Below are 17272 nucleotides of genomic sequence, written 5' to 3'. Positions count from 1 at the left end.
CAGAGCACGGCGAGATTGCGCCATGAGAATGGAGAGGTGGCAGACAAAGCTGAGACTGTGCCATGGAGGCTGGGTGAGGACAGGGGCAGAGCAAACTGACACTGCCAATGGTGATGGGGGAAGGAGAAAAATGAGAGGAGGCGGTGTGTGTGTGCCAGGCGCAGGAAAAATGAGATGGGGGGTGTGTGTCTGGGGATACAGAGAATAAGAGGTAGGAATATGTACCCGGGGAGAAAGAGAATGTTAGGTGGGGTACTGCATGCAGGAGAAGACTGGGGGGGGAGGGGTGTGCTTACAGTTACAGGGAACTACAGTTGAAGTGAGAGGGGGACTTGGAAGCCGAAATACAGGAGGGAATGTCAGGCCTTATAAACAGGGGAATTCTGTAAAACATTACTGCAAATAAACTAAGCAAAATTCTGCAGAATTTTAAAATACTGTACACAGAATTCCCCTAGGAGTAAATGGAAGTCAAAAAGTTATAGTTTCAAGCTACTTTCTCCCTTCTAATGGCAGTCGCCACTGCAACCTGAACGTGAGAACTTGAGGTTATGCTCCATCTACAGAGCCGAGGCTGAGATCCTGGAGACAATCTGTGCAGGCCCATGAACTTCTCTCATTACGCATGATCCCAGGGCCGCCTCTCTTTCCAACAGGACATCCATAATTTAGGTTTCCATCCATAAATCCAGTACTACTCCCAGTGCTGAGCTAGGCAACTTCACAGAAGTTTAGTACCAGGAAACATTTAAAATAAAATAAAATTTTAAAAAAAAAAAAAAAAATATATATATATATATATATATATATATATAACAGGCAACTGGTGAAACTGTCCACAGGCAGAAGGCATACAGCACTGTGTGCTGTCCATCTATCTCACATTCACTTATGGTCTGGCAGCTGGCGAGCCAACCTGCTGAATACAAGGCACTGCATTGGGAGGATAGATACCCTTATCAGAGCCAGGTCAGCTGAGGAAAGACACTGCAAAAGCATGGGGTCCCTGTCTCTGCCCATCATTTTTTGATGGACCTGTTCCATTAGCATTTAGTAAATGGAATCCTGAGTGGCAGACTGAATCCCATTCTTCCATACTTTTAAACAGGTCACTGTTTTCCTCTTTAGAGCATGGCAAACCTCTGCCTCCTCCCCCCTTGTCAGGGTCAGTCAGAGAAAGAGTGAGGAAGGCCTTCTGGCCTGAGCTCCAAGCTCAGAAGGGAGGCCAAATTTAAATGCTTGTTAATTTACTAAAAGTTCATCTGCGTAGAAAACACATTTGTTAAAAAAATATATGTATTAACATTCTGTTGCATTTTCTTTTAGTTTAGTTTATGTTTCAATGTGGACATGAAATTTCTCTCTAAGCAGTGTACAATATACAACATAACAAAAGTTACGTGTCTTTATTTTATTTTTTTTTGTATCATGGCAATAGCCCTTAAAAGCTGGAAATAGCCCCAGGCTCTCAGAGAGAGTCTGATCCTTCTTACTGCATTCTAACATGTTGCACTCTACCATTATTTCACATAACTGTCTCAAATGGCAATGGGAGAAAGGTTAAAAGTAACAATAAATAAAATCCCACACACTTTGGGGTCCTTCTACTAAGGTGTGCTAACAGATTTAGTGCACACTAACACATTTGTGTGCTTTAAGTGCCATAAGTAATGCCACACTAGGAAAAGACCAAGGGTCCATCGAGCCCAGCATCCTGTCCACGACAGCGGCCAATCCAGGCCAAGGGCACCTGGCAAGCTTCCCAAACGTACAAACATTCTATACATGTTATTCCTGGAATTGTGGATTTTTCCCAAGTCCATTTAGTAGTGGTTTATGGACTTGTTCATTAGGAAACCATCTAACCCCTTTTTAAACTCTGCTAAGCTAACCGCCTTCACCACGTTCTCTGGCAACGAATTCCAGAGTTTAATTATGCGTTGGGTGGAGAAAACGTTTCTCCGATTTGTTTTAAATTTACTACACTGTAGTTTCATCGCGTGCCCCCTAGTCCTAGTATTTTTGGAGAGCGTGAACAGACGCTGCACATCCACCTGTTCCACTCCACTCATTATTATCATGTCTCTCCTCAGCCGTCTCTTCTCCAAGCTATGCAGCACATAGGACAAAAAGGACTGTGCAGCATTTAGATGATCAGAAGCCAACATGGGTGCTAGAGGCCAACAGTGCCATACTTGTACCCATGTTTGCTCCCGCCCCATGATCAGAGCCAGTGAACGCGTGTAATAACGTGCTTGCCGGCTCTGAATGCTAACTGCGTGCAAACAAGGGTCTCCTGCATTCCTCCTTCATGATCAGAGGGAAGCACGCCAAACAAGGGTGCTGATACCACTGCAAACCCTACGCCAGCTTGGAGCTAGCGTTAGGGTTTGCCAGCAAGAGAGAAATGAGGGAGACCCACTGAAGACGTTTGACAGGGCCAGGATTTACTCCCGGACCTGTTAAACTTAAGTCCACCCCCCCCCCCTTGTGGTTCAGTGGGAGGGGGGGCTAGCTAGCGGTCCCACTGGACCACCAGGGTGTTTTTGTTCAGGGCAGTGGGGAAGCTAGCAGTCCCACAGGACCACCAGGGTTTTTGTGTTTTGGGGGTGGGGGTGGCGGTGGGGGGGGGGGCCCTCCAGGTCTTGTGGTTGGGGGGGGGGCGGGCTTAGATTTGACAGGTCCAGGAGAAATCGTGGACCTGTCAAACCTCTTCTGCTGTTTGATAGCTCTGAGCTTTTGACAGCCCAGACCCGTTAAACAAGTTCTGTAAGAGGATTGTGCCTTGGGCAGAAGTACACCTAAGATCAGAGCTAATAGAATGCATAAATTTGCATGCTATTCGCTTTGACCATAACTGTGCTATAGCCCTGCGCTGTTCCGGCACTATTTTTAGAGCGTAGTTTGGAACAGTGCAGTGCTTCTGGTCATCGGCCCGTTAGTGCAACACTTAGTACACACTAAAATCTGTTAGCATACCTTAGTAATAATAAAATTAAAAAAAACTTTTGTATGCCACCATTACCCTCCTGAACTGAAAGGCACAAGTTTGCAGTTCAAGTTTTTTAATTCTAACACTTGCTTCAAGTAAACAGGAACTTTTTGACTCATCCAGAAGGGAAACATGAAAACTGAGAAGAGGTCTAATCACTAAAAACGAACTTGCCAACATTATTGTGGAGAATATTTCTGTAAGCAAACACTGCAGTAACACACAGCAATAAGGCAGGGATGCCAGCAGAGCTCACCTGCAGGAAAGCATCTCACAATCCCAGAGAAGAAACATACTAAGGATATGACTCAGGTTCTAAGATCGCAACTCAAACCCCATCCTCCTCACAAAATATATAATCCAACGATTATATATATAGATATATATATAGATTATATATTTCGATATATAGAAAGAAAAGCTAGCAAATTAGCTTCAGCTGATAAGGCAATGAATTAACTACTATATTACCTACATGCACTACCTGCAGAAAGGCGCAGTTGAGTAAATGAAATGGCAACTTATTTCTATAAAACACCCTGCGATCTATGGACAACCCAACCATTAGGGTGGCCCAGCAGCTTCAAACGGGGCTGGAGTTAGAACAAAGCAATAATCCTCACTGCTACGCAAACACAAAACAGCCATCAGCCTGTAGTTTTAAGAACAAGGACCGTAAGAATTTCCTTCTATTCAAGTAAATGGGTTTTGGAAATTATCCTCAATAGGATAATATTTAAATGGACGATACTGATCATAATGACTGTTCAGGTTATCAAACGCTCAAAGGTTTCTAGGCACTTGAAGTTAATTGCAAGGGGGAGGGCATCGCAAGGCTGAAGATTTGCCTAAAAGCATATAGTTCCATTCCACCGGCCCAGCCGCGATCCCGATGACTTCCCTCCCCGGCAGCTGGGACGTGGCTATTTCTAGTTGGAGAGTGGTCGTATCTGAAACATCAACCTTAAAGGATCCTCTCTGGCAACTGCATTCCAATGAACACCCTCAAGGCACACACACGAACTCGAAAAGCAGTGTTTTTGCGGCCTTTTAAAGACACAACTGCATGTTCACGTTGCATCCAACAACCTCCTACGGCTCTATACCAGTCGGTAAAGCAGAAAGCGAGCCATCATTCCCCCGACCCCATCCCCATCCCCCCTCTTTTCACGGCGGCTGCAGGAAAGCAGAGCATTCAACTTGTCTGTAGCCCAGCTACACCATACAGTCACCGTTCGCAATCAGAGCCCAAGGAAGCAATGATCGCCTCCAGACTCCCCATTACCTTTCTGCCGGTGAGCGTCGCTCCCGAGTACATGTAGTAAGCTATGCCCAACGCCCAAAGGAAGGCGAAACAGAGCAAGATTCGAGATTTCCTGCGCATTGTCAGCGAGCTTCTTCTCCGGTTCGGCTTCTCGGAAGACACCAACTTCCCCAGCAACAGCAGTCAGCCCGTACACTTTCCGCCGAGGTGCGACTAGTGAAGGGCCGTGCTGCTGGCCAACTAGCCAGCCTCACTGGGTCAGGGGGCAAAGGGCGAGCCGCGCTGCTCCACCAATCACATGTTGCCGGGGGGGCGGGGCTGCTGCGGCGAGCCTGTGGCTTCCCGGCGCGGGTCTGGGCTCGCGACTCGGCGCTGCTGACGACGTGCGGTGGGCGGAAGCTAGCTGAGCAGCGGGAGTATTGTGTGGAGCGGTTTAGCTTTCGGAGTATAAAAGAACCTGAAACGCTGGATCTATAAACGTTTTCAGAGACTGTGGGTCCCCCTCCCCCCCAGATCGCCGCTGTGTCTGTAGTCGAGGTGCTGGAGTTTAGCCCGAGTTCCCGATTTGTTCTCATTTGGGTTCTGCCTGGCTGATGCACAACTGCGCTGATTAATGTATTTACTTAATTTGTCATAGTTTCGTATATACCGGCTAAAGTTGAAATATGTTAAAGCCGTGTACATTCAGGCACCCTTACTATATTTTACTGTAAAGAGATTTGTACTGGAGGGGATGGAGGGTTAAGTATGACTTGCCCAAGATCACAAAGAGCTGCAGTGAGTGTTCGATCGGGGATCAGGCTGATAAAACGCTGCCTTATGCAAGGAGGGTATATGGTTCGGAGATGAGATCACGGGCGGCACAGAACAGAAGGAAATGCTACCTAAACAACTTGATGACTGCTAAGTATTGATACTTCAGTTAGAGCAGATCATATACTTATCGTTCCTCGATCTCAAAGACTCCCCCTCCAAAAAAAAAATCTTACAAAGATGTAGATTAAAATAAATATTCCAAATTTGGAAAAATGAAAACCGCTTCTTGTCAAAAGAGAGCAGTAAGAATTAATATTTTAATTTGCTTTTCTCCTGTGCCCAGCAATGGTTTTAACATAGTAGATGACGGCAGAAAAAGACCTGCACGGTCCATCTAGTCTGCCCAACAAGACAACTCATGTAGGCTACTTTTGTGTATACCCTACTTTGATTTGTACCTATGCTCTTCAGGGCACAGACTGTATAAGTCTGCCCAGCACTATCCCCGCCTCCCACCACCGGCTCTGGCACAGACCGTATAAGTCTGCCCAGCACTATCCCTGCCTCCCAACCTCCAGTCCCGCCTCCCACTACCGGCTCTGCTATCCAATCTCGGTTAAGCTCCTGAGGATCCATTCCTTCTGAACAGGATTCCTTTATGTTTATCCCACGCATGTTTGAATTCCGTTACCGTTTTCATCACCACCTCCCGCGGGAGGGCATTCCAAGCATCCACCACTCTCTCCGTGAAGAAATACTTCCTGACATTTTTCTTGAGTCTGCCCCCCTTCAATCGCATTTCATGTCCTCTTGTTCTACCGCCTTCGTATCTCCGGAAAAGGTTCGTTTGCAGATTAATACCTTTCAAATATTTGAACGTCTGTATCATATCACCCCTGTTTCTCCTTTCCTCCAGGGTATACATGTTCAGGTCAGCAAGTCTCTCCTCATACATCTTGTTACGCAAATCCCATACCATTCTCGTAGCTTTTCTTTGCACCGCTTCGATTATTTTACATCCTTAGCAAGATACGGCCTCCAAAACTGAACACAATACTCCAGATAGGGCCTCACCAACGATTTATACAGAGGCATCAACACTCCCTTCTGCTGGTCACACCTCTCTCTATACAGCCCAACAACCTTCTAGATATAGCCACCGCCTTGACACACTGTTTCGTCGCCTTCAAATCCTCAGATACTATCAACCCAAGATCCCTCTCCCCGTCTGTACCTATCAGACTCTCGCCACCTAACACATACGTCTCCCGTGGATTTCTATTCTCTAAGTGCATCACTTTGCATTTCTTGGCATTGAATTTTAATTGCCATTGTATTTATTTATTGGGACTTATTTACTACCTTTTTTAAGGAATTCATTCAAGGCAGTGTATAGATTTTATAAGCTAAACCCTGGATTGGAGTGCAAAGAACAGCAGAGTACAGCAAAACAATAATTTCTTCTAAGCACACATCTCAAAGGAAAAATTGTGACTTACCTGATAATTTTCTTTCCTTTAGTCCTACCAGACCAGTCCAGACCAATGGGTTATGACTGCTCCTTAAGTGTATCACAGAGCCTGGAATATTGAGTATTTCAATTAGCCAAGCAATGGTGATCTCATTATACACAACAAAATACATGGACCATGGAAAAGTAAAAAGGCTCTTTAGTGTTAGATCCAATTTATAACATGGTTCATACTCAACTGACATACAGCACTGAGTCAAAAGATGTGTGACCTAATAGAGACTGATATAGGAAGAAAAGAAAGCAGCTCCATGGAGATACAGAACATCTAAGGACAATCAGACAGGGAGGGGTTCTGGACTGGTTTGATAGGACTAAAGGAAAGAAAATTATCATCAGGTAAGACATTATTTTTCCTTCGCATCCATACCAGACCAATGGGATTTAGCAAAGCAGTGTTCCAAATAGGGAGAGATGAAAGCATCGGAAAATGTCAAGCACTTGATGAGAAGCGAGTCATGAGCCTTTGTGCCTTTCCTGAGAATGGAAGTAGGCGGTCCACAAGCCCAAGGACCTGCATTGACCACTGTTCCACGAGAGTTGAGCCCCCAGTTTCAGGTGGCCAGTAGGACTTCGGAGGAAGTGAGAAGAGTAAACAGTGGATGTAGACTGGGTCCTATGCGGTAGGCTGGTCAGAGAGAAGGGAGAATCGGGGCTCCTGGACCTTAGCAGCAGCTCCCAGGACCATCGAGGTGGGGCAAGACAGGATCAGGGATAAGGTGGATCACAGCCAGCAGGCCACGAACAGGTTAGCGTCAGAATCCAGGCAGGTAGCGAGCAGGTCAGCATCAGAATCCAGGCAGGGTCAAAGGCAGAAATCAGGTCAGGCAACACACAGCACCAGGAAACCACATGACCAAGCAGTAGCTGAGGCCCCAAGCAGTGCAAAAGAACCGCGGATAAGGGCGAGGATGTCTGATGTCAGTTCCAACGTCACCCAATTCTGTGGCAGGCTGCACGGTACAGGTCAGACAGGGAGGGGTTCTGGACTGGTCTGATAGGACTAAAGGAAAGAAAATTATCATCAGGTAAGACATTATTTTTTCTTCGCATCCATACCAGACCAAGAAGAGCACGCACAGTGGCAGGAGCCGCACAGTCAGCTGGGGGAACGTCAGCGTATCCTGATCAGGGCCGGAATGGAACCATAGCACCATGTCGGTCCAGTAAGGTGCCATGACAGAAAAGCATAACATAGAGGCAACGAGAACCTCTCTCCCGGAAAATAAAGCTTAATAGCATGGAAAGCATAGTGGAATAGCCGATTAATTGATTTGATTTGCTTACTTTATTTTTTTGTCTATTAGATTGTAAGCTCTTTGAGCAGGGACCGTCTTCTATGTTTGTGCAGCGCTGCGTACGCCTTATAGCGCTATAGAAATTCTAAATAGTAGTAGTAGATCTAAACCAAAAAAGAATATCGATCTCCATGCAAGGTAAATATAGCGAAAGGAAGAATTCTGCAAAAAATATGCATGGGAGTTGAGAAGACACCTTGAAGAAGGATGAAGAAAGGAATATACCAACATAAGACAAAGGTCCCAACATGCATCTAGTAATGAGAATAAATAATACCAACTTGTAGCTCTGAAAGTTCAAGTGCCATAAGAATGATGCACCCCAGAGCCAGAAATAGCAACATTCAAGAACTGAGAACTTAGAGGCTTATTCGTAAAGAAACCCCAAACGAGGAACTAGAGAAAGGGAGTTATCCTAAAACTAGTAGGATCTATATATATACGTTAATCAGAGAAGGAAACGTTCCAGAATGTTAGCTGAAGGTTTGCACATCATGCAGAGACAGAGCCACTCTAAAGCCAAAAGGAGTCAGTTGAACCTCAGAAACAAGAGGGCTTCAAACTGAAGATAGAACAAAGCCCTGGCAGAGAAGAGAACTGTAGCTAACCGTAGGTCAAACCCTGTAGACACAGAACTAGCAGCCATACAAAGCCAGCAAGCGTCACTCGCCACAAGAAAGGCTGAGCAACGTTCTACAGACCAACATGAGTCTCACACCACAGCCAGAACCATATACCCTGAGAAGTCGGGAAAGTCATAGATACTAAGGACAAGCAAAGTCAGGCCAAAATGGGCAGCGTCCAACCTCTAGAGATGGTACTATTGTCCACATGTGGAGATGGATGCATGGTGTACCTTCGGAGATACAGTGGTTCCCATGCAAGCATGGAGCTGTGCCCCAGATCCAGAAACAGCGCCGTGCTCCAGCACCAGATAGGGAGCTGTGGTCCACAGCCAGAGATGGAACTGAAAAGCACATCCAGAGACAAAGCCTGATACATACCTAGAGGGAGAATGCACTCCACCTCCAGCGATGTAGTTCTGCTTCACGCCCAGATAAACTGTGCCCTTATTGTGGGATAAAGATGTGTCTCAAAGCCACAGACAGAAGAAACCCACATGCAAAAATACAGCAATGCTGACCATTCATAGAAGCTGCATATGGAGAGGTGAAGCCATGCTGTACCTTCAGAAGTGGAACTTTATGGATTATTCAAAAAAATGGAGCCATGCTCTGCATGCAGAGATGAAACCATGCACCTCAGGCAGGGCAGAGAGGGAGCCCTGCACTGACAGCCGAAATGAAGATATGCTCCACATTCAGAGACAGAGCAACTCTCTGCAGAAATGGAACTATGCTCCCTATTCAAAGATGGAACTATGTTCTACCTTCAGAGAGGAAGCTTTGTACTACATTCAGAGACAGAGCTAAGTGCTACCATCAGAGTCTGTGCCATGCTCCTTCTTCAGACATAGTGCCATTCTCTACCTTCAGAGATAGCGCTATGCACTACCCCCAGAGATAGAGCTGTGCTATACTTCCCAAATGACGTGTGCTCTAGATTCTTCAGTGGAGTCATGCTCTCTCTGCAGAGAAGGTGTTAAACTCCATATACAAAGATGGAAGTTAGAGTATATTCAGAGATAGCTATGCCAAACCTTTTGAGATGGTGCTATGCTCCACCCTTAAAAAGAGAGAGCCATGCTCTACATTCAGAAATTGAGCTGTGCTGTACCTATAAAAATGAATCTAAGCCCTACTTTTGAAGATGGAGGTATGCTCTATATACAAAAATGGTGCTACATGAAGCCATGCTGTACAGGCGTAGGAGCAGCCATGCCACACAGGCAGAGAGAGAAAAATACTGCACAGCTAAAGGTGCATCAATGGCCTACGTGCAGAGGTGGATCTGTGCCCAACAGATGCAAATGGAGTTGGCTAAACACAGAATTATGGAGATGCTCTCCACCATCAAAGAGAGCCTTCAGAAACAGCTGCATACCAACCTTCAGCGAGTAGTCATACCCATACTCCGAAATGAGCTATTTTCACTAAACAAAAAAGGAAGAATGCTCTACCTTAGGAACTGGACTCAAGGTCCATAAACAGAAGTAGATGCAGTTTAGCTGCATAGAGAAAGTTCCCCGTGAGATACAGAGCAGGGTCCAAGAGTTAAAAAATAAAACAGAGAATAACTTCCAGAATCAGCTGTGGCAAGCCAGCAAAGATGCAACAGCAGTGAGCAGATAATGGACATAACAGCACCGTATACTCAGAGGACGAACAGACTCAAGACAGAAAGGGACCCGCCGAACAGGGCTGGGGTTAGAAATGAAAACCAGCACAGGAACAGCAAGGCACTGCTCCAACCTACAGAAAAGGCACTGGAAGGATTGCTGCTGAGGCAGGTAAAAATCTGAGACTGCCAACAGTGCAGAACACTTTAAACCTGTAGCTGAGCACAATAGCTCAGAAAGCTATAGTGGAAACCCTGAGGGAGGCTGTAAAGCGGAACCACCTGGCTAAGGCTGCTGCATATCTTAGCATCAAAGTCCAAGTGCTGAAGGACAATGAGATAAGGCTCGTGCCCAAAAGATGTTGAACAGGCAGAAAGCACCTGGAAAGGCCTCAGAGGAGGAAACAGAAAGTAACCCATAGACATGCCACTGACCATGGAATAGCAGAGAAAATGAGCACTGAATAGCGTGAGTGCCAGATACCCAGCCTAGCTGAGAGGGCTTTCAGTTATGGCTGAGCACTAAGGACTTTAGACAGAAGCACCTGCTGCCACAGCAGCACTACCAAGACTCACTGAGATTAACTAGGAAGACCAGTGCTTATCCCAGTGCACCAGTGAGTGTGGGTATGAGGAAACAAACACAGAAGAGCTCTTCGTGCCAGAAATACACTGTTCTGAAAGGCACTGGTACAAAAAGACTCCCCAAGCTGTACCAAGAACAATTGAAACCATTACCACATGGCCTTCCCGTACCCCTCAGCTGGACAGGAACCAGCAGTGGGAGAAAACATTAGCTCACCTAGGCACAAGAATAAACAATAGCACCAGGCTACAAATTGTCCAAGGTAGCAAGTTTATATATACATATAACTGCTAGACAGGAGAAGTCAGAAACTCCATGTCATAACATAGCGGAACTATCTGGAAAGAGAGGCAGCCCACCAAAACTAGAGGCAGTAGGTGCGCCTGAGACTAGTTAACAATAATATACCGACAGAACGAACGGCCATGAAGAAAATACCACTAATGCCATAAAGGCACAGGATACAGCTGCAGGCAGAACTCTCACCACCCAATGGCAGCCAGCTTAGAAAACCATTGAAAACCTTAGAAACAGTAATAAAACAGCACTTACCTTAGGACACAAGTCCCTGGAAAAAGTGGTAAACATACCTGCCATAAGGAAAGTGTTCAGACAAGTGTCACACAAACCAAGGTTATTTACACAATAAAATATAACTTTGAACGAGAGAAGATTATATGGATTGTAATAAAGTTATATTTTATTGTGTAAATACCTTGGTTTGTGTGACACTTGCCTGAACACTTTGAACGAGGGAAGATTATATGGATTGTAATAAAGAATAGAGTTGTAGTGAGGCGGGGGGGGGGGGGGGACCGCCACCACTGGATGGCTCTTAGGCTGAGGGATGACTCAGGACACCAAGTACCATCCAAGTTTAGATAGTAAAAGAGCCAGTCCAACCAGCAACGACTCCCTGCTCAACTGACACCCAGACAAACCGGGTCAGGAGCTGCCAAAGAAGCACAACAGATGAGCTGCACAATCTACTAACATCCTCTTGGAGATAGAGAAAAAAACTGAACATTCTAGGCTGCACAATACAATCAAGGATCAAATTACTTGAAACTGTTTTTTCTCTATTTCCATCTACTGGTTCGCAGACGCAACCCATTGGTATGGACATGAAGGAAGAGCCATTACATTTTTAATTGCTTTATTTTAGTATCTTTCATGTGCATACAAACAGCCATACTAAGAATTGCTGTTTACCATGGCTTTGTTGATTTTTGTGTTTTAGAGTTATAATTTCTTAAATTTTCTGATTGGTTTGTGTCTAAACCTCTGACAGTACTTGAGTTGTTAATTTTCAGCTTTTTTCCTAGGACTTGATCTAAGGAACAGGAGAAAAGAGATTAACGCTGGAGCATAGAAGAGCTGCACTGCCCCCTAATCCAGCGTCTTCCCTCCTATCTGCAGTGAAGAGGGGAAAGGGAAGCTGAGGATGAGCAAATCATGCAAAGCAGAGAAAAACTACTCTACTCTCAGGTCTGTTCTCCTTCGGTCACTGGCCATAAGGTTATCCTTTGTTAGAAAAGGGGAAGCAGATGCAATAAATTGCAGTAGGATTACTATGACTTTCGTACACAATTCTGCCACTGAATGTATACTGTTTCCATAGAGTTCCAGTTTACAGGCGGTATATAAAAAATTAATAAAATAAAGTTTTCCCATTTCTTAATTGTGTACAAAGACTTACACTGACAATGGTGTATAGCTCATTTAAAATCCCATGGTAATGAAGGTGCCCAAGAAGATGCAAAGAAATGCCCAAAGGACCAAAAGGCTGAGCAAAGAACTTTCCAACTGCAGGACTTCAACGCCAGGTGTGAAGAGATGTGAAAGATTAGCTCATTGTGCAGTCAATGTTAGTGAAGATTTCATGCCTGTTTCTCCTCTTTTATTGCTAGCATGAATGGTATTGGTAAATGGATAAAAAATGAATAAACAAAAAAACAGCAGGAACTGAGGCGAGAAGAGTGATGAAACGAATAGCAAAGTGCTACTCTGCTGACATTATGACACAATAGAATATTTAAATCAACAATTAAATATCCCATAAATGCTTATCATGAGGGTATTCAAACCATGTGAATATACTCAACCCAATGCAAAGAGAATCTTAAATAATAGTACATCACAATGTTGTCTAAGGTATCATTCAATAAATAGTTGCACTGAATTCATACAATATACTCAACAACTATTGCACTTATATTTATCTTTATTACATCAATTAGTCTCATAAACTAAACAATTGTTGTCTAAAATCCCCATATATCTATCATTCATTCAATCATTCACTCTAATTCAAATCTAATATCAAAAAATTATTACCAACTCTATAACATTAGAATTCCTGGAGTCAAAGTTACATTTATAGTCTTTTAACAAATTATACTCTTATTAACAACACTGGTGTGAAACTTTGTTAATTACTCTGTCAGTCAAAGCACTTTTTCTTCTTTGCGATCGTGTCTGAACTGATGCAGGCTCTCTGTGGCCGTGTGAAAATCAATCCATTGATAAAGTCAATTACCCACCACAGCAGGTTTAAAACAAAGCTTTACAGTCCATCGTAAACCATGATTGATTTACTAAGTACAATAATACTGAATGACAGCAGTTCCATTCACCGTAACTCCACTCTTCACGGGACTAATGTTGAATTTTTTCCTAGAACTTCAAAACTGCTTCACAGAAGCTGTCTTCTCTTTTGTTAACTAAAACAGTTGTACTCAGACAGACCCTACACGATCGTGTTTCGCAAGATTTGCGTCTTCAGGGGTCGATAATCTAAGTAAACAACAATAATACCATACATTTGTATTACACAAAAATTATTTCAACCCTTTTAAAACCCAATATTGTAAACTCTTACCGGCTGTACAAGTAGCCAAGCATTCAACAATCCTGGATGTGCTGGTGGCAACGCCTAAAAAGACGCCCACACATGCGCATACCAAGGCTTCAGGGAGACTGAGTTTAAATACCCTAGCTCAAATTTACTGATCCTGGACGTGCCGGTGGCCACGCCTCCAAAGACGCCCACACATATGCATGCCAGAACTTCAAAAGAAACTGAATTTGAATAACCTCTCACAAGTTTAACCATTCTACTTCTTTGTTTAACCCATTAGGGCTTACAGTATTCCAAAGGTAAATTAACCTTTGTTCTTTTCGCAACAGCATACGAGGCACGTTTCCTCCCCTTTCAAAACTAATGTGGTTCAAAACTACAAAACGAAGATCCTGTACTTCATGTTTAACATCCACCCAATGTGAAACCAGTGGAGCTTCCATTCGTTTAGTACGAAGGTTACTAAGATGTTGCGCTATCCTAATTTTAATCTTCTTAGTAGTTAACCCAATATACCATAATTCGCAAGGACATTTTATACCATACACACAATTAGCCATATTACAATCAGTGTGAGCCTGCAAACGGTATATTTTCTCTGAATGAGGAACATGCACTTCCTTAACTTGCATAGCATAACTACAATATACACACCGATTGCAACTCACATGGCCCGAATCCCCATGTATTACATTACAGGCATTGTTGTGACTTGCCAGTTGTTCACCTAAATTTCTACCTCGAGAAAATGCAAAACGAGGGAACTGTTGAAAAACTTTATGAATACCTAATATAGACCAGTGATGTTTCATAATTTGTATAATTTGGCTGGATGATTTAGTATAAGGTAACACACAAGTCAACGGATCGTTTTTTACAGATCTATTCTTTTGGTTATCACAAGATGGATGCCATTCATTATAATAATTAAACGCTCTCTTAGCCGCTTTCTTTAAAATTCTATCGGGATAACCTCTACATTGAAAACGTGAGATCATCTGAAAGGCTTGATGAGTGTATTCTTCACGAGAACTACACAACCTACGAACTCGTAGCAATTGACTCGAAGGTATACTATTTTTTAAGCCAGAAGGGTGATGGCTGCGATAATGCAGTATTGTGTTACGATCTGTCTCCTTACGGTAAATCTTGGTAATAAATTTACCATCATCCCATTGAATATTAACATCCAAAAAATTCACCTCTCGACGACCAATACAGTGTACAAATTTTATATGGGGGCTCACTGTATTTAAAATTTCCAGCAGCTTTAATAAATTATCTTCTGTCCCTTGCCATATTACCAAAATATCGTCTATGTATCGCAGCCATTTAACTACACCCTTAAAATACTGATTTGTATATATATACTGCTTCTCTAACTGGTCCATATACAAACATGCAATGGTAGGGGCTACTGTAGCCCCCATCGCAACTCCTTTTATTTGATGGAAAAATTTCTCTTTAAACTTAAAAAAATTATAATAAATAACTAACTCTGCTATTTGGCCAAGTAAAGTTATTAATTGATTAGATAACTCCAAAGTTTCCAATAATCCCTTAATCATAATCACAGCTTCCCTTTGTGGAATGTTTGTGTATAATGCAGTAACATCTAATGTTATCAAACATACCTCTAAATTAGCATCAACTTGTACATTTTGCAAAATATTAAGCAAGTGATCTGAATCTCTCACAAAAGACGTTATGGACTTTAAACAGGGTTGCAAATAAAAATCCAAAAACTGAGAAAGCGGTTCAAACAGCGATTCACATCCAGAAACAATGGGACGGCCCGAAGGATTTTCCAAACTTTTATGTATTTTTGGGGTGAAGTAAATTGTGGGCATTTTTGGAAATTGTTTAAACAAGTATCGAAATATTTGAATGGAGATAACACCTTTCTCACAAGCATCCTTTAACAACTCATACACCCGTGATTGATACTGGGCAGTAGGATCTTCCTGTAACGGATTGTAAAATGTTGAATCATTTAACTGAGTGAATGCTTCCTGTTCATACTTTAATCTATCCTGTACCACAACTCCTCCCCCTTTATCAGCTCTCAAAATTATAATGTTTTCGTCCCTCTGTAAATCTACAACTGCTTGCCGCTGCAAAGCTGTCAAATTACCATACTGTCTCCCCAAAGTTGCTTCTAATTTTTCAAGATCATGTAGTACCCATTGTTGAAACGTCACAATAGCCGAATCTATAGGACCATGAGGAAGCCATGTAGAGGGCAATCGGTGCGTATGCAAGAAGGACTTAGATTGACTAGATGAAGTATCATGAAATAGTACATGAAATAATTGTGAGAAAAACCTTTGTAGTGACTCATTTCACATCAGAACCACTGCCCAACGACTTATTTCATCATCCGCTTTAAAAATTTCTCACAGCATAACAACTTTATTATCTCAAATCACTTAACCTTAGAGAAAAAAATTACTTATTCTTAAAAGCTTCAATAAACTCAAAGCAATTTCAGCAATAGACTAGGGCCTGTGCCAACGTGTCATGTTTCGCAATGTGGTATCGGGGCCTTAGTCCTATCAAAAAAAATATACAGAATTAAACAACATTTGTTAAAACCATCTAACAAAAATCAAAAGTCATATATCTTACAAAAATGCCCACATCTCTCCAGCATTAATAAATATCTTTCAAGATGGTGCTATTATTCTAAGCGACACCCTTATACAAATTTGTAGACCACCCAACCAATGAGTTCCCTGAACATGGTGCTACCCAAAGCAAATCAAATTGATGAAGCCAATCAATTTCTAAATTTAAACTTGTCAGAACTACCGTCTGATATATATAAAAACAGCGTTCTTTAAAATTAAGTAATGAAGAGAGATTACTTCATAGACCAAATGTATCTGTTCTAAAATACGCCGTTGAATATCTGATATTACATGATTTTTTTCAATCCAGTGGGATGCTAACAGAGCTTGCATATTCTTACAAACAATTCTATATTTATGCTCTGTTAACCGACGTTTTACCTGTGTAGACATACTGCCCACATATATCAGTGCATAAATGTTGCAGAACACAAACATCTGCATAGCAACTGTAAGGTGGACTATAACATATCTGCCCTCCTTGTCAGATACCACCTTGTGTATGACCGTGTTCAACCCTTTGTGCACTAGGATGGCCACCCCCACCTTTTTACCCAGTGCTGGGGATCCATAGCAGGCTCCCACCCACCATTGTACCAATTTGTGGTGTTCACAAGAAGATAACAGTCTCTTGTAAAAATGCCAGTCATGGTGTCTATTATGTGCTGTCGAAATGTTTGCCTTTTGATGGGGGATCCAGTGCCTCCCACATTCCATTAAATGAGTTTTAGATTGTTAAGTGATTCTGTCTGGAAGAAAATACCAACCAAAGGATAAATCCCAAAACTTTAGGGGAAATGTCCCAGCTACCATTCCCCTTGGCCTCTCGAGCATCAAGTCTCCTTGAAATACCACCAGATCAGGAAAACTAAACCGCCACGCCAACCCCCCCTCTCCCCTCCAATTCTCCTCCCCCCATAAACAAACACCTTCCCATAAATAAAATCAAACAAATCCAAAAGACTCAAAACTACCCCCTTCCAATATCTCCCTACCCCCAAACCCATATCCCCCAGTCCCTCCATAGGGACAGGTCTGTGAAGACGCGGCACCTCTACTCTGCAGCAAGTAGTTGGAATTTATAGAAAACTCCCCCCATTCCATGTGCATACCCCTT

General features: G+C 43.0%; 1 protein-coding gene across 1 annotated transcript in view; it reads right to left on the bottom strand.

The window, feature by feature from the left end:
* GALNT2 (polypeptide N-acetylgalactosaminyltransferase 2) overlaps positions 1 to 4513 on the bottom strand; it is a 483612-nt gene extending 479099 nt beyond the window's left edge. The window contains 1 exon segment of the mRNA XM_030196432.1: positions 4278 to 4513. Coding sequence (XP_030052292.1) covers positions 4278 to 4376 — 99 coding nt within the window. The 5' untranslated portion in view covers positions 4377 to 4513.
* Positions 4514 to 17272: the final 12759 nt, after the last annotated feature.

Source organism: Microcaecilia unicolor, chromosome 3 (genome assembly GCF_901765095.1).
Source record: "Microcaecilia unicolor chromosome 3, aMicUni1.1, whole genome shotgun sequence".
Classification (NCBI taxonomy): domain Eukaryota; kingdom Metazoa; phylum Chordata; class Amphibia; order Gymnophiona; family Siphonopidae; genus Microcaecilia; species Microcaecilia unicolor.
Note: the sequence above shows the minus strand (reverse complement) of the source record. Positions and strands in the feature narration are given on the sequence as shown.